The sequence below is a fragment of the Lampetra fluviatilis genome, chromosome 60 (genome assembly GCF_964198595.1).
Source record: "Lampetra fluviatilis chromosome 60, kcLamFluv1.1, whole genome shotgun sequence".
Lineage (NCBI taxonomy): Eukaryota > Metazoa > Chordata > Hyperoartia > Petromyzontiformes > Petromyzontidae > Lampetra > Lampetra fluviatilis.
This window is the reverse complement of record NC_136334.1, coordinates 5,966,759-5,988,674: the sequence shown is the minus strand read 5'-3', so window position 1 is coordinate 5,988,674 and position 21,916 is coordinate 5,966,759. Positions and strand designations below refer to the sequence as shown.

The 21,916-nt window shown below is 50.3% G+C and overlaps 1 protein-coding gene across 2 annotated transcripts in view; it reads left to right on the top strand.

Annotated features, from left to right (window-relative positions):
* LOC144950918 (protocadherin-9-like) overlaps positions 1-21,916 on the top strand; it is a 152,462-nt gene that overhangs the window by 18,327 nt on the left and 112,219 nt on the right. For both annotated transcript variants that reach the window (XM_078881096.1, XM_078881094.1), the window contains exons 2-5: positions 5,709-5,889; positions 8,751-9,001; positions 10,020-10,208; positions 19,276-21,705. In XM_078881096.1, the coding sequence (XP_078737222.1) occupies positions 8,762-9,001; positions 10,020-10,208; positions 19,276-21,705 (2,859 nt within the window). In that variant the 5' untranslated portion in view covers positions 5,709-5,889; positions 8,751-8,761. The remainder of the gene's footprint in view (positions 1-5,708; positions 5,890-8,750; positions 9,002-10,019; positions 10,209-19,275; positions 21,706-21,916) is intronic.

Here is a 21,916-nt window from a genome sequence, read left to right as displayed (position 1 = left end):
CTCCCAGCCCTTCCCCCCCCTGCCTTCCCCCCCCATTCCTCCCAGCCCCCCACTCCCCTCTGCCCCTCCCCCGCATGTCTCCCCCGTAATGTTCGACTCCCCGTCTCTCGTTGGGGTAGGTGGTTGTGGGGGGAGGAAGGAGGTCGGGGGGGGGGGGTCGACCAGCCCGCGCGTTTGGAGCAATCGACGCTCAACTTGAAACGGGGTCACGACGCGACTCGGGGTCAAAACCAAAAACCTTGCCCATCGCCACAAATATAAAACCTCTTGTTGTAACAGCTCTCTCGCCGGTCCAGCAGTTTCACTGCTGGATGATTTTTTTCCCGCTTGTGTTGCGATCGAAACGTCGTGATTTGTTTTCTTTTTCTACTCTACGTGACTTTACCGAAAGAACCAAAGAGTGTGGATTCACGCAGTCACGAAAGCTTCAAATCAAGATTGAGAGAGAGAGATACAAATATATTTTTAATTCACTTGCTCATCCTCCTCTCTCTCTCTGTGTCTCTCTCAGTGTAAATCAAATCGTGCGTCTGCCCACGTTTATTTTGTGGACTTATCGATTGCCTCTTCGTACGTACAACGCCGTTCGTTGGAGACCCGCGGTGCTTTCGGAAACTGTGCATCACAGCACGGGAGGAGAGGGATTGGGTGTCTACTACGCACACTGCTTAACAACAAAGCAACAAGTATGATAATTGTTGTTTTACCCTCCCATCCGGTAACAAAACGGACACCTTTTTTTACAAGGAGTCATGTTTGCATAGACCACAATACCTGCAGTCATAATGCAAACAAAACACACAACTCTGATAATGTATGCACTGTCCTTGAAGTTGATTGGTCCACACCCGAGACAGCTTTCCTTAGAGCCTAGTCTCACATGGGTTGGACCAGATGACACCAAAAGGCGCACAACTCAGGGAGGGAGAGGAGGGGGTGGAGGGGAGGGGGTGGAGAGTAGGGGGGGAGGGAGAGGAGGGGATGGAGGGGAGGGGTGGAGAGGAGAGGAGGGAGGAGGGGCGGGGGGGAGGGAGTGGAGGGGAGGGGGAGGGAGAGGAGGGGATGGAGGGGAGTGGGGAGGGAGAGTAGGGGGGGGAGAGGAGGGATGGAGGGGAGGGGATGGAGAGTAGGGGGGGAGGGAGAGGAGGGATGGAGGGGAGGGGATGGAGAGTAGGGGGGGAGGGAGAGGAGGGGATGGAGGGGAGGGGGGGGAGGGGAGGGGGGGAGGGAGAGGGTGGGAGGGAGAGGGGAGGGAGGTGAGAGGAGGGGGTGGAGAGGAGGGGAGGGGGGGGAGGGGAGGGAGGGGAGGGATCGAAGAGGGAGGGGATTAGGGGAGGGTCCTTCTGTCCATTAGCAGAAGGACCCTACAATGTTATTTTATTCGTTCGAATGTCAAGATGATGATTGTCGCCTTGAGAAGTCGGGGGAAATCGTTGAGATCTGCTTGACCACAACAATCACCGGGGCAATGAAGTAAACCAATGAGAATGATTATTTTAATATTTATTTATACTGGAGGAGGAATCCGATGATCCGTGAAGCTCTTTTTGCACAGATGTCCCAGTAGGGGACACGTGGTCAGAAAGTTGCAACAACAAACACTACAAACACACCATAGGAGTGCAAGAATATAAAAAAAGTAACACGAATCACCCAAAAAGATACAAATACATCACTAAACCATCCCCATCCTACCAGGCAAAGCCCCACCGAGGTATTCACTTATACTGGTAGGAACCTCCTGATTACACCAGCCCACAGGGGATTATTGTGTCCGTCCGTCCGTCGTGCAGGGAGGGGCTGGGTGGGGAGGGGCTGGGTGGGGAGGGTGGGGCTGGGTGGGGAGGGTGGGGCTGGGTGGGGGGTGGAGGGGTGGGGCTGGGTGGGGAGGGTGGGGAGGGGCTGGGTGGGAAAAGTGGGGAGGGGCTGGGTGGGCAGGGTGGGGCTGGGTGGGGGGTGGGAGGGGTGGGGCTGGGTGGGGAGGGGTTGGTCACCCCGTGGTGCCCTTATAAAACTCAACGTTTAACCTACTCACGCCGGCTTGTGCCCGTCCTCACAGTCGGCCATATTTGCGGAATACACCACGCCGCCGTTGACCCTGCAGGCCATTGACCGAGCAACCCAACGTTCCTACCAGCTCCCTCCGCAGGACAATGTGTTTTCTCAGAAGCGACCTGGCCACAAATGATAGCTCAACAAAGTGGCCCATCATTTGGACGTTTATAGCGGGCAAAATAAACTAAATAACCTCAATGCGTTTCGATTTAAAGCTTTCGTGACTGCAGGGATTCATCTTCTTGGTTCTTTCGGTAAAGTCACGTAGAAGGGAAATAATAAAATAATAAAAATAAAACATAATAAAATAATAAAAATAAAATATAATAAAATAATACAAATCAAACATAATACAATAATTCTCACGACGTTTCGGCCACAACGCAAGCAGCCGTCCTCAGGTGAAGAACAGGTCTGTCGGAAAGACAGTGTCAGACACAGTGTCAGACACTGTCTTTCCGACAGACCTGTTCTTCACCTGAGGACGGCTGCTTGCGTTGTGGCCGAAACGTCTCGAGAATTATTTTATTATTTCTATTATTTTATTATTTCCCTTCTACGTGACTTTACCGAAAGAACCAAGAAGAAACCTCAATGCATGTTTCTATTGTGTGTGTGTGGGAGGGGGGGAGGATGTAGTGGGGGAGGGGGGGAGGGTGTAGTGGGGGAGGGGGGGAGGGTGTAGTGGGGGAGCGGTAGTGTAGTGGTTAGCGCTGTGCTGAGAATCCGGCGACCCGAGTTCGATTCCCGCTCACGGCCAACACCAGTGACGATTGTCTGAACCGGTCCTGGGCCTCTTCTAGGTCGACTCAGCCTCAACATGAATACCTGTTGAGGTGTGTAAAAACACCGCCACTGGGGAGACAAAGGCGGCCGGGCGTAGTGCTGGCCACCCACCCTTTCGTGTACCGTTCCGGCCTTCATAGGTGCTACTCGCTAACAGCACTTGCTCCAACAGTCCGTTAATGCTATACGGGGGATCTTTGTCTTCGTAGCCTCTGTGTATTTTATCCGCCATCATTAACTCGGCAATCACCCACTCGAAAATAAAATCAGCAAACAACCGGCACAATGAATGATAATAACACTATGCAACAAAAGTTTTTGTTCCTGGATAGTAAGTGTTATTTCGTAATTGCTTATGCCTAAAAAGTACAGAGAATGGTTATTATTTCCCAAAAACGTTGCTTTTGTGAGCAGGGATATTTTCAATTTTAAATTTACCTATTTTCAATGAGCAGGCAATCGAACTCGGAACACCGCCGCTCCACCACTCCTCAAAGACGAAGACAAAGATCACCTGTATAGCCTTAACAGACTGTTTGGGGCAAGTGCTGTTAGCGAGCACCTATGAAGGCCGGCACGGCACACGAGGGGGTCTCCCTAGTGGAGATGTTTTCTACACACCGAACCAGGTACTCATTTGAGGCCGAGTAGACCTAGGGGAGGCCCTGGAACAGGCTCAGATGATCGTCAATGGGTGTTGGTGGCTGTGAACGGGCAATCGAAATCGGCTCAAAGCCAGATTCGTAGCGCAGCGTAGCGCCAACGCCGTTGCTACACCGCTCATGTCACACACACACATATCACACACACACGTCACACACATGATCACAGCAAAAATAACAACAACAACCATAATTCTTTCACCGTGTTGCACGTCGAAGGGATCTTTCCTGAGAATATCTGGCAAAGTCACGTAGAAGGGAAGTAATAAAATAATACAAATAAAACATAATAAAATAATTCTCACGACGTTTCAGCCACAACGCAAGCAGCCGTCTGTCGGGGAGACAGCGTCTGAATGAATGTAACATTCATGTAACATTCATTCATTCAGACGCTGTCTCCCCGACAGACCTGGTCTTCACTTGAGGACGGCTGCTTGCGTTGTGGCCGAAACGTCGTGAGAATTATATTATTATGTTTTATTTTTATTACTTTATTACTTCCCTTCTACGTGACTTTACCGAAAGAACCAAGAAGATGAATCCCTGCAGTCACGAAAGAAGCTTTAAATCGAAAAATATCTGGCAACTCGGCAGTATTCATTTAGCTAATGAGACCCTGAAAGGTCAAAGCCGCTAGGTGTTGATGGTTTTGTGCGTTTTAACAATTGCCGCCGAGTAATCTTCGGTGTGCGCGCGTTGTACAGTTCAGCTGGCCTTGCCTGGTAAGATAATTCTAGATTTGAAGCTTTGGTGACTGCAAGGATTCATATTGTTAGGTTTTTTCGGTAAAGTCACGTAGGTAAAAGATTAAAATTAATAAAAGTAAAATAAAAAAAAAATCACGACGTTTCGGAGACACTTTTTATTCATATGGTAAGGTGAGGCTTAAGAGGGTGAGCCTTTGTGTGCCGTACTTGGCCCTTCTCCCCTCTCCAACCATTATATATAAGGAGTGGTAGCTCTTGCAATCTCTCATTTACTTGATACAGCTGTCGTGGCTGTGACAGTTCCACCTGAAGCTGGAAGCTTGTGTTGCCTCCGAAACGTCGTGATTTTTATTTTATTTTACTTTTATTAATTGTAATGTTTTACCTACGGGACTTTACCGAAAAAAACCTAAGAATATGGTAAGATGATGAAAAAAAAAGAAACAACAGTTTCTTTTAATTTGACATCCGAGGTCGCTGCTTCGCACGGAGAAAGGCATGAACGTGGAACAGAGGTCAACAGGCTAGTGTCATCTTCTTGGTTCTTTCGGTAAGGTCACGTAGAAGGGAAGTAATACAATAATACAAATAAAACATAATAAAATAATTCTCACGACGTTTCGGCCACAACGCAAGCAGCCGTCCTCAGGTGGAGAACAGGTCTGTCGAGTAGACAGAGTCTGAATGGCACGCTCCAGGCTTGGAGCGACTATTTATGCTGTGATGGAGGGGCGAAGAGCGCCTTGACCCTCTCTGCCGACATACCCCCAAAAAAATTATGATCATCTTTCCAAGGACCCAAATTATTTGTGCGGGGCAATTAGCGTTGCTAACCGGTTAACCAACGGTTAATGTTCAATCGTTGCTTACCTCCCCCCAGTCGAGATACTCTAGAGGACACTATACAAACAAGCCAGCCTAAGTATATTTTTGGTGGCGTTTCATTCAGACGCCGTCTCCCCGACAGACCTGGTCTTCACCTGAGGACGGCTGCTTGCGTTGTGGCCGAAACGTCGTGAGAATTATTTTATTACGTTTTATTTTTATTATTTTACTGCTTCCCTTCTACGTGACTTTACCGAAAGAACCAAGAAGATGAATCCCTGCTGCAGTCACGAAAGATTCAAATGAAGATTGCTTCCCCTCCACCAACCAACCCCACCACCACCTTCTAGATTTGAAGCTTTCGTGACTGCAAGAATTAACATTCTTAGGTTTTTTTCGGTAAAGTCACGTAGGTAAAAAAATTTAAATTAATAAAAGTAAAATAAAATAAAAATCACGACGTTTCGGAGGCAACACAAGTTTCCGTATTCTTAGGTTTTTTCGGTAAAGTCACGTAGGTGAAAAATGAAAATTAATAAAAGTTAAATAAAATAAAAACCACGACGTTTCGGAGGCAACACAAGCTTCCGTCTTCAGGTGGAAGATATCATATAGAATATATTCCCACCACCACCACCACCACCCCGCCCTGCCCTCTCTCTCTTCCCAGTCAGCATGGCGCACCGATGGCATCTCAGCGGAGCGAGGTTTTCGGCAGGAGCTCGGAGCGCTACTCGACTCAGCTGAGCGCAAGCGGCGGCCAAGAGGAAACAGCGGGCGGGGAGGGAAGTGAGGGAGAGCTTCAGCCCAGCCTTCCGACTTGATCATCTACACCACCACCACCCAACCCAGTAAATGAAACGCACGCGACGACACGGACGCCAACCACGCACCGCGCCTACGATGGAAGTTCGATACAACATACATGTCTTCTTGGTTCTTTGGGTAAAGTCACGTAGAATGGAAAAAAATAATAAAACATAATAAAATAGAATGATCATAATATAATTATTTTATCAAGTTTTATTATTATTAGTTTATTTTTTATAATAAAATAATAAAAATAAAGCATAAAGAAATATATAATTAAAATGTAATGCTTTATTTTTTTATTATTTCCATTCTACGTGACTTTACCGAAAGAACCAAGAAGATGAATCCCTGCAGTCACGAAAGCTTTCAATCGAAATTTAACATACATGTCCTCTCCCCCTCCCCCCCCCGTACCTCCGATTAGCCACGGTTTGCTCACGTACGGTGCAAAAGAAGTTCAATATATAATATACGAGCTGTACTACCCGGCTTCACCACGCCTTTGTCTCCCCAGTGGCGATGTTCACACACCACACGAGTTACTCGTTTGAGGCTGAGTCGACCTAGGGGAGGCCCAGGACCGGTTAAAATAATCGTCACCGGTGTTGGCCGTGAGCGGGAATCGAACTCGGGTCGCCGGGTTCTTAGTGTAGCGCGCTAACCACTACACTACCGTTCCCCCACTACACCCTCCTCCCCTCCCCCACTACACCCTCCCCCCCTCCCCCACTACACCCTCCCCCCCTCCCACACACACACAATAGAAACACGCATTGAGGTTATTTCGTTTATTTTGCCCGCCATAAACGTTCAAATGATGGGCCGCTTTGTTGAGCTATCATTTGTGGCCAGGTCGCTTCTGAGAAAACACATTCCTGCGGAGGGAGCTGGTAGGAACGTTGGGTTGCTCGGTCAATGGCCTGCAGGGTCAACGGCGGCGTGGTGTATTCCGCAAATATGGCCGACTGTGAGGGCGGGCACAAGCCGGGGTGAGTAGGTTAAACGTTCAGTTTTATAAGGGCACCACGGGGTGACCAGCCCCTCCCCTCCCCACCCAGCCCCACCCCTCCCACCCCACACCTAGCACCACTCCTCCGACCTCCCACCCAGCCCCACCCTCCCCACCCAGCCCCTCTACACGACAATGCGTTACGCCTCCACATGCGCGGGTCACGTGACAGTTGTGACGTCACAGCTCACTTGCCGTTTCAAAAAATCAATGAATTATGGAGCTCTCCCCACCAAAAAAAAACAAAAGTGTATTTTTTTTATAATGTTTGCATGGTGTACAGCAGAGCCGGCCCAGCCACTAAGCGACCCTTGCAATTGCAAAGGGCCCCGTGGCCAGCAGAGGGCCCCCTAAAGTCACTGCTAGCTAGTGGGTGAAAAAAATCATACATCAAAGGGGCCTCCAACCAAATTTTGCTTAGGGCCCCCAAAGGTCTAGGGCCGGTTCTGGTGTACAGTCTGGAAAGTACCCACATGGCAAATTTCCAGTTTGTTGCATGTCGGGAAGTACGCTAAACATTTTGAACAGACACCCATAATCACAACTTTGCCTTTTATAGATATGGAGATACACACAGAGACGACCCACAGAGACCCACAATTTAGCACGGTCGGCTAACGTACGGTGCGAAATGAATATGAAAGTCGCTTCGAATGTCAAGTGCGATCCATGGAAGCGAACATCTGGCTTTCTCTGTCGTCCAACCAACGCCTGTCCTTATTGTTGTTGTTGTTGTCGTTGTCGTCATCGTTGTTGTTGTTATTGTTGTTGCCTTTGTTGTCGTTGTTATCATTGTTGTCATTGTCGTAATCGTTGTTGTTATCGTTGTTATCATTGATGTCGCTGTTGTTATCATTGTTATCATTGTCGTAATCGTTGTTGTTATCATTGTTATCATTGATGTCGCTGTTGTTATCGTTGTTGTCGTTGTCGTAATCGTTGTTGTTATCGTTGTTATCATTGATGTCGCTGTTGTTATCATTGTTATCATTGTCGTAATCGTTGTTGTTATCATTGTTATCATTGATGTCGCTGTTGTTATTGTTGTTGTCATTGTCGTAATCGTTGTTGTTATCGTTGTTATCATTGATGTCGCTGTTGTTATCATTGTCGTAATCGTTGTTGTTATCATTGTTATCATTGATGTCGCTGTTGTTATTGTTGTTGTCATTGTCGTAATCGTTGTTGTTATCATTGTTATCATTGACGTCGCTGTTGCTATTGTTGTTGTCATTGTTGACAGCATTGTTATCGTCGTCGCCGCTGTTATCGTTGTTGTCGTTGTTGATGTTGTCGAGATTATCGTTGTCATCATCATCGCTGTTGTCATTGTTGTCATCATTGTTGTTATTGCCGTCGTTGTTGTTGTTGTCATTGTCGTCATCGTTGTTGACATCATCGTCGTCGTCATCATCATCATCGTCGTCGTCGTTATCATCATCGTCGTCGTCATCGTCGCCGCCGTTATCATTGCCGTCGTTGTTGTCATTGTCATCATCGTTGTCGTCATCATCATCATCGTCATTGTCGTCGCCGTTATCATCGTCGTTATCGTCGTCGCCGCCATTATCATTGCCAGCATTGTTGTCATTGTCATCATCGTTGTCGTCGTCATCATCGTCGTTGTCGTCATTGTTATCATCGTCGTTGTTGTCGTCATCATCGTCGTCGTCGCTGTTATCATTGCCGTCGTTGTCGTCATTGTTATCATCATCGTTGTCGTCATCATCATCATCGTCGTCGTCGTCATCATTGCCGTCGTTGTTGTCATTGCCATCATCGTTGTCGTCGTTATCATCATCGTCATCATCATCGTCGTTGTCGTCGTCATCGTCGTCATCATCGTCGCCGCCATTATCATTGCCGTCGTTCGTTTCTCCCCGTGGGCAGCGCCGTACGCCATGTGGGCCCTGCGGTGTGCGGTGGCGCTGCTGGCCCCGCTGCTGCCGCTGCTGCTGCTGGCGCTACCGTGGGGCCTCGCCGATGAGGTGAGCTACCGCGTGCCCGAGGAGCTACCGCCCGGCAAGCTCATCGGCAGCCTGGCACGTGACCTCGGCCTCCGGGAGCCATCGGCTACTGCCGGTGCTGTCAGTGGTGCCGCTGGTGGCGGTGGCGGTGGCGGTGTGCGACTCTCCTACAAGGTCGGTTGTAACGCGCGGTGATCGATTCTATTCGTAACGAAAGTTACTGAACATTTTTGTAAATGTTGTGGTTTCACGTTTCAACACACCGGTGGGCTAAAGCAGAGGTCGCAACCGGGTACCTGATACCCGTACCCTACCCGATACCCGGCTACCCGTACCCGGTACGGGTACCCATTTGCGACCCGAGACAGCTTTTCTTAGAGCCTAGTCTCCCCGCCTTTTGGCGTCATCTGGTCCAACATCAATGGAGACTAGGCTCTAAGAAAAGCTGTCTCGGGTGTGGACAAATCAACTTCAAGGACAGTGCATATCATTATCATCATCAGAGTTGTTTCTTTTTGTTTGCATTTTGACTGCTTGTGTTGTGGTTATTGCAAACATGATGCCTTGAATAAAGGTGTCAGTTTTTGTACCAGTTGAAAGGGTAAAAACCTGTCACTATGGATCATACATTGTAACGTGATAATAAATGCATGTTAATAGCTTCAAAAAGTCAACGAGTCTCCACTTGTTCACCGTCATTGTCAACGCAATGCCTGGAATCTTCTCCCGGTTGTTCTCCAGAGCCCACATTTCACGTGGCGTCGTTGCAAAATTCTCAGAAGTCTTGAAGACGTAATGTTTTTTGAAGCACCACTCGTAAAATCTAAATCTCTCCCTTACCTATACTTAATTTGGAGCTTTCGTGACTGCAGGAATAACTCTTTGGTTCTTTCGGTAAAGTCACGTATAAAGAGAAAGTAATAAATTAAATACTAGCATACGACGTTTCGATTGCAACACAAGCAATCATCATCAGGTATAAATGAAATAGAAACACAAATCTAGTATACTTAGAAATGTAATGTAATACAGCAGAGAGTCGGATAACATAACAGTCAACACCCTACCTGGTTGATTACGTTCTTCCTTAGAATGCTAAATTTGACAGAGAGAGACAAGGCCTCGACACAGAGGTGTGGTTTTCTCCGTGTGCCTATGTACGTCTCTCCCCCCCCACCCCCCCCCAACAAAGGTTGTGTCCAAGTCGGACGGGCCCCCCATGGTTCGCGTGGACAACGTCACGGGCGACGTCTTCTCCACGGAGGTGCCGCTGGATCGCGAGCGCGCCTGCCCGGGTCCCGCCGAGCGTCGCGACGGAGCCCCCTGCCACGTGGACGTGCAGGTCGTGGTGCTGCCCAATGAGCACTTCCGCCTCGTCAAGGTGAGTGTGGGGTCACGTGGGGTCGCTTTGGGGTCGCGTGGGGTCGCGTTGGTCGCGTTGGGGTCACGTGGGGTGTAACGTGGGGTCGCGTGGGTCACGTTGGGGTCACGTGGGATGTAATGTGGGGTCAGGGGGTCACGTTGGGTCACGTGGGGTGTCACGTGGGTCACATTGGGGTCACGTGGGGTGTAACGTGGGGTCGCTTGGGTCACGTTGGGGTAGCGTGGGCTGTCACGTGGGGTCGCGTGCGTCACGTTGGGTCACGTGGGCTGTAACGTGGGGTCAGGGGGTCACGTTGGGGTCACGTTGGGGTCACGTTGGGGTCACGTTGCGTCACGTCGGCTGTAACGTGGGGTCAGGGGGTCACGTTGGGGTCACGTGGGCTCTATTGTGGTGTCGCGTGCATAACGTTGGGTCACGTGGGCTGTAACGTGGGGTCAAGTTGAGGTCACGTGGGCTGTAATGTGGTCCCCGAGTGGGCAGCGTGGGCCCCGTGGGTTTGCCCTGCCCCCCGGAACAAGCGTTTAGAGTTTTAGATTTGAAGCTTTCGTGACTGCAAGGATTCATACTCTTAGTTTTTTCGGTGAAGTCACGTAGGTAAAACATAAATAATAAAAGATAAATAATAAAAATTATAAAAGAAATTATAGAAATAAAATTTAAAAAATCACGACGTTTCGGAGGCAACACAAGCTTCCGTCTTCAGGTGGAACCGTCACAGCACGGTAGCTGTATCAAGTAAGGGTCTCTTGGAATTTCTTTTTACTTGATACAGCAATCGTGCTGTGACGGTTCCACCTGAAGACGGAAGCTTGTGTTGCCTCCGAAACGTCGTGATTTTTATTTTATTTCTATTATTTCTTTTATAATTTTTATTATTTATCTTTCATTATTTATTTGCACCTACGTGACTTTACCGAAAAAAACCTAAGAGTACACGTTTAGAGTATTTGGCTTCAATAAATCTTCGTGATGATAAGCCACTTCGTCGAGCTATCGATTGTGATCATCAGGGTCGTTTCTGAAAAGTGAGCTTTACATAACTGAGTGGACCTTACCCCGGTAAATAGAAATGATGTTTTTTTTAGGGCTCACGTTTCAAGTTGTAACTTTCTCTCTCGCTCGCTCGCTCGCTCGCTCAGAGTGAATTGAACAGACGAATTTAATTCTAGATTTGAAGCTTTCGTGACTGCGATGATTCATACTCTTAGGTTTTTTCGCTAAAGTCACGTGGGTAAAAATAAGTAATAAAATAAAAATAGAAATAAAATTATGAATCACGACGTTTCGGAGGCAACACAAGTCTCCGTTCCATTCATTGGCTACCACATTCAGATAAGCCCCTCCCCCCCTCCTCCCCCCTTAACTTGTATTTAAGAACTTGCATCTTGGAATTTTTGCCTCACTTGATACAGTAAATTTCGATTTAAAGCTTTCGTGACTGCAGGAATTCATCTTCTTGGTTCTTTCGGTAAAGTCACGTAGAATGGAAATAATAAAATAATAAAAATAAAACATAATAAAATAATTCTCATGACGTTTCGGCCACAACGCAAGCAGCCGTCCTCAGGTGAAGAACAGGTCTGTCTTTCCGACAGACCTGTTCTTCACCTGAGGACCTGTTCTTCACCTGTGGACGGCTGCTTGCATTTGTGGCCGAAACGTCGTGGGAATTATTTTATTATGTTTTATTTTTATTATTTTATTATTTCCATTCCACGTGGCTTTACCGAAAGAACCAAGAAGATGAATCCCTGCAGTCACGAAAGATGCTTTAAATCGAAATGTATTATTTGTGTTAGTTTAACACGTGGCAGGCTTTCGCGACCAATATTTATTTATAATAAACGTTCATATAGACGAATTTAAAGGCGCCGTTTTCGGCATCTCTCTCCCTCATCTCGCCCTCTGTGATTCACACGTTCCCTTACACTCGCCCGTCTGGAGACATGGCGGGTCGCATTTATAGACGGCTAGATAAATATAATCCGCCGTCGCTGGTCTACTTCAGTTAATTATCACCACCTCACGCACGCACGCACACACGAGTAAGCACACACACACGCACACCGCACGGGCCTCTGGCCTTAATGTAAAACGGAACCCTCGGCTAAGCGGAAAAAATGATCCCCCTCCGGTACAACAGCAGCAATCCTCGATTGCTAATTGCCCAGTCATTTTTTTTTTGCCGACATCCGCCGTCCGTCACGTGGCTCGCGAGAGGTGTACGCCTTAACCCCCTCTCCCCCTCCCCCCCACGTCACAATGGGGGTAGTGGTGACGTTGGGGTTAGAGAGGGTGTTCAAGTTCAAGTATTTGGTGTAGCCCTGTGAGCCATTCGGCTCTTCAATCGGGTGCAACCGCAACAAACAAAAAACAAAAACATGAACAAAAAACATCTTAAAGTGAATATGTGACTGAGTGCGAACAGAAAATCCAAGAAAAGACAGCAAAATATTTCAGAAAAAAGCACCGTACACCAACGCTGTGTGCACAATTCCCAGTGGGATGCAAGTCAAACAACAACAACAACAACAACCACAAGACAACTTAGATTAAGGCCATCAGTCTAGCTCTGTACTACAACAAACAAACGTGGCTAAACCAGTAAACTTTTCGAAATCACCAAAATAAGGCAATGAAACAGCGGTCATAGGAACTGTGATGGAATTTTCACAATAAATGGCATAAACAACATGTACTACCAAAACCCTGCAGCCATAGCTGGCTGCGTGAGTCACTCCACAACAGCAGCAGCAGCATCAATCTGAGTATTATAATGTGGTCGTCGAGTAAAAATATATTTTTTATCCTGGGGCAAAAAATGAATAAATCCGATGATCCGTAAAGCTCTTTTTGTCGCAGATTGCCTGCGTGACGTCAGGCTGGACACGTGGTGGCTATAACGTTTTGTCATCATTAACAAATAAATATATGATAACAATGTGCACAGCTTGGTCGATCCGCTGCTGGATCAAATCCCCTTCCCCCCCTTCCCCCCACATCCCCTCCATGCCTTTGGCGGTCATTGCAACGAGCCATTTTTATTTGTGTTGAACTTCTTTCACGCCGTACGTTAGCCGACCAGTGGCTAATCAAACCAAACACACAAAAAATTAACCCGTAAAAGCAAAGTTTTTCACTATAAATCCTTTATGTGCGTGGCATCGGTTTTATTTTATTATTCATTTCTGTTTTTCTTGAGTAAGAGTTTCATTTTTATCACATTGGTATTTTAAATTAAATATTATTTTTTTTTTCCTAAAAAGTGGAAAATTTAGGAAAATTTTTTTCACGAAAATAAATTGTCACGCACAACGAGTCTGTGTGCAACAAAATGTCAGCTCGATTGGATCACGGGAAGTGGGTTAAAACACGACCGAAAGATTTGCACGGTCGTAAGCGCGCAAGCAAGCAAGCAAGTGAACTTAATATAAAGGATTTAATAAAGCAGTTCTAAAGAAAGACCATACTTCGCTGCGCTGGTCAGTGGATCGGTGGTGCAGTTTCGTTTCAGCTCCCCCCCTCCTCCCCCTCCTCCCCCCCTTCCCCCACACCCCCTCCCCCCCAGCCCCCGACCCACCCGCTTCATCATCACGAATCCGGCTTCGATTGCGAGTAATTAAGGGATGCAAATGAGGTCGACCATCAGTCGGCAATCAATGCCCCCCCCCCACCTCCCCCACATGTAGTTAACAGCGTTCCTAACCGTGTCATTTTTGTGTGTTCGTGCCCGAGGAGAGAGGTAATATTTGGGAGCAGCAGACGCCGGGGGTATAATTGAGGTTAATTGGCCTCAATGTATATATATAAAAACGTGTTATAATTAATATATAAACGAGAATTTTTTTTTTTATGAAAGAAATGTATTAAAAATATAGAAAAAATATGAAAAATTATATTTTAAAGATATATAAAAAAAACATATTTTAAAAAGTATAGAAATCGGGAAATTAATAAATAAATAAATATCTTTTTAATGTTATAAACAATTATGAAAAAAAGAAAACGTAATTTAAAAAATATGTAATTTTGTTTAAAATAAAAAATATAACGTACAAACATATAAAATTTTTTTAATTTTTTTTACAAATATTGAATAAACATGACAAAAATGTTAAACCAAAAATATCATAAATTTGTGGGAAAAACAATCTGTCATTGTTATTTATTTATTTACCAAAAGTCTTCAAGTGACACTCTGGTACACACACAGAACGGCTCGTGGAAGCGCACATCACAGATCTACATCTGAGATGACTTCTTCTTCAAGTGACACTCTGATCCACACACAGAACGGCTCGTGGAAGCGCACATCACAGATCTACATCTGAGATGACTTCTTCTTCAAGTGACACTCTGGTCCACACACAGAACGGCTCGTGGAAGCGCACATCACAGATCTACCTCTGAGATGACTTCTTCTTCAAGTGACACTCTGGTCCACACACAAAACGGCTCGTGGAAGCGCACATCACAGATCTACCTCTGAGATGACTTCTTCTTCAAGTGACACTCTGGTCCACACACAGAACGGCTCGTGGAAGCGCACATCACAGATCTACCTCTGAGATGACTTCTTCTTCAAGTGACACTCTGGTCCACACACAAAACGGCTCGTGGAAGCGCACATCACAGATCTACCTCTGAGATGACTTCTTCTTCAAGTGACACTCTGGTCCACACACAAAACGGCTCGTGGAAGCGCACATCACAGATCTACCTCTGAGATGACTTCTTCAAGTAACACTGGTGCACACACAGAACGGCTCACAGAAGTGGACACCACAGATCTACATCTGAGATCCCTTCTTCTTCAAGTGACACTCTGGTCCACACACAGAACGGCTCGTGGAAGTGGACACCACAGATCTACCTCTGAGACCCCTTCTTCTTCAAGTGACACTCTGGTCCACACACAGAACGGCTCGTGGAAGCGGACATCACAGATCTAAACGTTGTTCTCTGTGGTTAATTTGGCTACACTCCAACTCTGGCAGTCAGATGGACCTGCATGTGACAAGCATTGCTCTCACATGGCAGAGTGGGTGTGAATGCGCTGTGCGTGTTTCTGTGTGTGTGTGTGAGGAGTGGTAGTGCAACCATTTGCACTGCGCTACGAACCCGGCCACCCGAGTTCGATTCCCGCTCACGGCCAACACCGGTGACGATTATACGAACTGGTCCTGGGCTTCCCCTAGGTCGACTCAGCCTCAAATCAGTACCTGGTGAGGTGTGTTAAAACACCGGCACTGGGGAGACAAAGGGGGGCCGGGCGTGGTGCTGTTCCCCCACCACCCCCTCGTGTGCCATGCCGGCCTTCATCATGTGCTCGCTAACAGCACTTGCCCCTACAGTTAAGGCTGTACCAGGGATCTTTGTCTTTGTACTGTGTGTGTGTAGTGCGTAGTGTAGCGGTTAGCGCGCTGCGCTTTGATACCCACCGAACCGAGTTCGATTCCCGCTCACGACCAACGTCACCGGTGACGTTAATCTGAACCGGTCCTGGGCCTCCCCTGGGTCGACTCGGCCTCAAATGAGGACCCGGCAATGCGGTGTTGTGAACCGCATTAGAGTCGGGACCCCGATGAACTATGGAGCTTTTTTGGGATGTCGCGGGGCCGTCCTTTGGAGTTCGGGGGTGGGTGGTGCGGGGGGGGATGGGGGTCGGGGGGGGGGGGGGTCGGGGGGGGGGGGATGGGGGTCGGGGGGGGGGGGTCTGGGAGCTCCGTGCGGAGTGGAGCCCCCCGCCTCATTAGCAGGCAAGGCTGTAGCGTGAAGACGCACGGGGAACGGGGGTTGAGGGGGGCGGGCGATGGAGGAATATTTGTGGGGGTGCCAGGATGCCGGGGCGCATTCTCCGGCGCGCATTAATCATCCAAATTAGCGCCGGGGTTGTCACCGCGCCGGGCACGCGCAGAAGCGCCGTCGTCGGTGCCGTGTCGGCGACTGCAATCTTGGCGAGGGGATGGAGAGAGAGAGAGAGGGAGAGAGAGACAGGGGATGGTGGGAAAATGTTTCGGGAAACATGCAATTGTAAGTCTGGTACAGAAACAACAATAGCAAAGATGGCTTAAGGAAAACATCCATATTCTCAAGTAATAATTATAGAACGATAATCCTTAGTGCATGTTATGCATATGTTTTATTTCATGTTTAAGCTTTCGTTTGCTTGTGTGAACTTACCTACAGGTATTAAGCATCTGGCGCTTGTTTTGAACGTGAAGTATGGGTAGAATTGGTTGCCATGTTGCATAATTAAAATGTTACCAATGTAGTTGGGAGTGAATTTATGTTCTAGATTTCATTTGTGGTAAGTTTTCATATGTAAAATAAAGCATGTGAACCAAAAAAAAAAGAGAGCCAGGGAGAGAACGGGAGAGAGAGGGAGGGAGAGAGGGAGAGAGAGAGAGCCAGGGAGAGAGAGGGAGAGATAGAGAACGAGAGATCATTTAAAAAGGGGGGGGGGGGCACATAAAGCAAAGCATTGAAAAAAAACACGAAATGATGAACGAAGCAAAGTGCCGACAACACCGAGCATCTTTCGATTTAAAGCTTCTTTCGTGACTGCAGGGATTCATCTTCTTGGTTCTTTCGGTAAAGTCACGTAGAAGGGAAATAATAAAATAATAAAAATAAAACATAATAAAATACATTATTTTATAATAAAAAATAAACATAATAAAATACATTATTTTATAATGTTAAATTTTTATTACTTTATTATTTCCCTAATGCGTGACTTTACCGAAGGAACCAAGAAGACCGAGCATCTTCTTGTTTTCTCTCATTGTAAAAAAAAAGAACGAGAGACAGAGAGAGTGAGGGGGTGAGAGAAAGCGAGCGACAGAGACAGAGAGAGTGAGTGAGAGAGAGACAGTGAGAGTGAGAGAGCGGGTGATGGGGTTATCGCGAGAATGAAGAACCGAACCCGTCAGCCCGTGCTCCATTCCCGCTCGCGCTGACGATTATCTTCACCGGTTCTGGGCCTCCCCGAGGTCCACTCGGCCTTAAATGAGTGCCTAGCTGTGGTGTGTGGAAACATCAGCACGGTAGGGGGTCGGGGGTCGGGGGGGCAAAGGCCTTCATAGGTGCTCTCCGCTCACGAACAGCACACTGTCAACGGCTGTTGTGAGGGATTGCTGTGATTGGCTAACGAGCTGCGGCACTTTTCAGCGAACTGAAGGTTGGGGTTAAAATGCGAGAGCGGCCGACGTTTCAGGCAACGGCTCTTGTTCAGCAGCTGTAAAAGAGACACAGAGAGGGAGGGTGGGAGGGAGAGAGCTCGGTCGTTCGTTCGTTGACTCTGGATCAAGAGAGCTTTGTATGCAGGAGGTCGTGGGTTCGATCCCGACTCCGATGCCTGCCATACATATGGAGTTTGCATGTTCTCCGTGTGGTCGTGTGGGATTTTCCTCCTTTTCCCTCCGGTTTTCCCCTCCATATATAGACGCATGCTATAATTTTCCACGTAGTAAGCCACTTAGTCGAGCTGTCATTTGTGATAGCCAGTTTGCTTTTATTCAAAGAGCGATATAGCTAAGTGGGACCTTACCTGGTAAAATAAATAATTTGTAGTTTTTTTATTCGTTTATTTCACGATAATCGTATCGTCCCTTTTGCCAAACTATCATCAGGCTTTTTGCTTGGACCGATTCTGGTGATATGCCCCGTGTTTACCAGTTCAACACGCAGGTTTTCGCGACGAAATATTATTTCATTTGCAATAGCCAGAGTCACTTCTGCACAAAGATCTACAATGCTCAGTGGTGAGCCTCACCCGGTAAAAATCAAAATAGTTTATATTCATAGTAGTAATAGGTTTTTACCCTTTCAACTGGTACAAAAACTGACACCTTTATGCAAGGCATCATGTTTGCAATAACCACAACACAAGCAGTCAAAATGTAAACAAAAAGAAACAACTCTGATAACGATATTGATATGCACTGTCCTTGAAGTTGATTGGTCCACACCCGAGACAGCTCATTATCAGAGTTGTTTCTTTTTGTTTGCATTTTGACTGCTTGTGTTGTGGTTATTGCAAACATGATGCCTTGTATAAAGGTGTCAGTTTTTGTACCAGTTGAAAGGGTAAAAACCTATTACTATATTTTGCCACTGGTAAAGGAGATGTCTCATAGTATAAATGCTTACCCCGAGCTCTCAGTAATCTGGTCCAACACCATGTGAGACTAGGCTCTAAGAAAAGCTGTCTCGTGTGTGGACCAATCAACTTCAAGGACAGTGCATATCATTATCATCATCAGAGTTGTTTCTTTTTGTTTGCATTTCGACTGCTTGTGTTGTGGTTATTGCAAACATGATGCCTTGTATAAAGGTGTCAGTTTTTGAAGCAGTTGAAAGGGTTAAAACCTACTACTATATTTTGCCACTGGTGTAATGTGAGGATATATCCGGGTTGCTGATGCATCACACCTCGTTACGATGATTGGCTCTGCCGGTCCTGGCCCATAGCCAATGGGACGAAGTCTCTAGGGGCGTGGCCCTGACGTAATCGGAAGGTGACATCTGTAAGTAGAGGATTGGTTCTGCTGGCTTTAGCCACAGCCAATGGGGGGACGAGTCAGGGGCTTGGTCCTGGGAGCGTACGATGGAGTCTAGAAGATTCCATAGAGGTTAACCAGGATTGGTGGAAAGGTACCACGTGACCCGGGTATTAAAAGGTGTGGAGACGGACAACACGTGGGTGAGGCCACACTGGAGCGGGGTCCAGGCTGCCACGTGGTCCAGGCTGCCACGTGGTCCAGGCTGCCACGTGGTCCAGGCTGCCACGTGGTCCAGGCTGCCACGTGGTCCAGGCTGCCACGTGGTCCAGGCTGCCACGTGGCCGCGCGTGTCTCTCTCTCTTTCCCTCTCATGCTGTCTGTCAGCAGCATGAAGGAGTAAGATGGGAGTGTTGTGAACGAAAGACAAATAAAGACCGGATTCCAGAAGTCGCTTCCACAACCTTTATTACACTGGTAAAGGAGGTCTCATGAAGTTTATATTCATTAAATTTTTTTTAAGATTTAACAACTTGCGTCTATTCCCACATCACGTGCAGGTGCGCATATACCTGGAGGACATCAACGACAACTCCCCGATGTTCTCGGCGCCGGTGCTCAACGTGACGGTGCCCGAGAACTCGCCGCTGGGTGCCCGCTTCCCGCTTCCCACGGCTACCGACGCTGACGCGGGCCGCAACGGCGTGCAGCGCTACTCGCTGGCGCGTCGCGACGACGCCTTCGCCCTCGAGGTGGTCGACAGCGCCGACGCCGAAAAGTCTCCCCAGCTCGTGGTGCGGGCCCCGCTCGACCGCGAGCGCCGGGACTCCTACGAGCTGCGCCTGCGCGCCGAGGACGGCGGGCGGCCCCCGCGCACCGGCACGGCCGTCCTCCGCGTGATCGTCGGCGACCTCAACGACAACTCGCCGGCGTTTGAGCGCGACCAGCTCGAGGCGACGGTGCCCGAGGACGCTCCGCCGGGGACGCCCGTGGCTCGTCCGAGCGCCTCCGACCCGGACGCCGGCGCCAACGGCGAGGTGGTCTACTCGCTGGCGCCGCGCACGGCGCCGGCGTCGGCCCGCCTGTTCGAGGTGGACCCCGCGACGGGAGAGGTGCGGGTGCGGGGTGCGCTCGACCGCGAGGAGGCACCGTCGCACCGGCTGCTGGTGCTCGCTGCTGATCGGGGCCCGTCTCCGACTCCCGCCACCGCCACCGTGGTGGTGGTGCTGGCCGACGTCAACGACAACGCGCCGGCCGTGGCCGTGCACGCCATCGCGGCGCCCGTCGACGGAGCCGTCGAGGTGTCCGAGGCGGCGCCGCCCGGCACGCCGGTGGCGCTCGTCGAGGTGAGCGACCCGGACGCGGAGCAGAACGGGGCGGTGACGTGCCGCGTGGAGGGCGCCGACGGCGGCGGGCCGGCGGCGTCGGCGCCGCCGTTCCGCCTGCGCCGGGCCTACCCCAACAACGCGAACCACTACCTGCTGGAGACGTCCAGCGCGCTCGACTTCGAGGCCAGGCAGGAGTACGACGTGCGGGTGGTGGCATCCGACACCGGCGCTCCGAGCCTGTCGGGCTCGGCGACGGTGCGCGTGCGTCTGCGCGACGAGAACGACAACCGGCCCTACTTCGCCCCGGCCGTCATCAACGCGTCGGTGTACGAGAACGGCGCGCCGGGCGCCGCCGTGCTCACGCTGCGCGCGTTCGACCGCGACGGCGGCGCCAACGGCGCCCTCACCTACGAGCTGGGGCCCCGCGCGCCGCCCGTGCTCCGGCTCGACCGGGCCACCGGCGCGCTCACCGTGAGCGAGCCGCTCGACCGCGAGGAGACGGCGCTCTACCGGTTCACGGTGGTGGCGCGAGACGGCGGCACGCCGGCGCTGGAGGGCGACGCGACGGTGTTCCTGCGCGTGCTCGACCGCAACGACAACCCGCCGCGCTTCGCCAGCCGCGAGTTCAACTTCTTCCTGTCGGAGAACCTGCCCAGCTACAGCACCGTCGGCGTGCTGAGCGCCACCGACGCGGACGAGGGCCGCAACGCCCTGGTCACCTTCTCGCTGGTGCGCGACAGCGACGTGTTCGCCATCAACCCGGTGACGGGCATGATCCGCGCCAACGCCTCGTTCGACCGCGAGCGGGTGTCCGCGTACGAGTTCGACGTGCGGGCGACGGACGCCGGTGAGCCGCCCCGCAGCGCGACGGCGCGCGTCGCCATCCACGTGATGGACGTCAACGACAACGCCCCTGTCGTGCTCATGCCCGCCACCAACTCGAGCTTCCGCGTCGTTTCGCCCGCTGCCGGGCCCGGCACCCAAGTTGCCGAGATCGTGGCGCTCGACGGCGACGGTGGACCCAATGCCGCGCTCTCCTACAGCGTCGTCGGCGGCGGCGGCGGTGGCTCCGGCGGGGGCGGCGGGGCCGAACGGCGGCCCCTCTTCGCCGTCGACCCGTCGACCGGCAACGTGACGCTGTCGCGGGCCCTCGGCCCCGAGCACAGGGGCCTCCACCGAGTGGCGGTGCGGGTGAGCGACGGCGGCTTCCCGGAGCCCCTGAGCGCGCTGGCGCTCCTCCACCTCTTCGTGAACGAGACGCTGGGCGACGCGGCCCTGGTGCGCGAGATGGTCGCCCGGAGCAACCGGCTGCCGCTCGACGCCGCCGGGCCGGCGGGGGGCGGTGGTGGCGGTGGCAGGGCCGGCGCCGGTTCGTCCGCGGGGCCAGAGGGGTCCAGGGCCGGGCGATACACCATCTTAGTGGCAATGGCGGCCGGGGCGGCCATCGTCATCCTGCTCATTGTTGCCGTGGTGCTCGCCCTGCGGTGTCGCGGCGGGCGCGTCAAGAACGGCGGCGGAGGCGGCGGCGGTGGCGGTGCCGGCGTGTGGCGGGGGAAGGCGAGCGAGAACTGGCTGTCGGCATCGCCGGGGGCGCACGAGCGAGATCCGTCGTCGAAGCCGACGCAGGCGCCGTACAGCATCGTGACCATCGAGGAGGCCAAGGTGAGTGAGCGAACCCAACCCTCACCACCACCCCCACACTCTCTCACCACGGCAGGTGTGGTGTAAATCATACGTGATGATGACGACAATGATGATGATGACGACGATGATGACGATGACAATGATGACGACGACGATAACGACGATGATGATGAAGACCGACGATGACAATGACGATTATGATCATGATTATGACAATGATGACGACGAT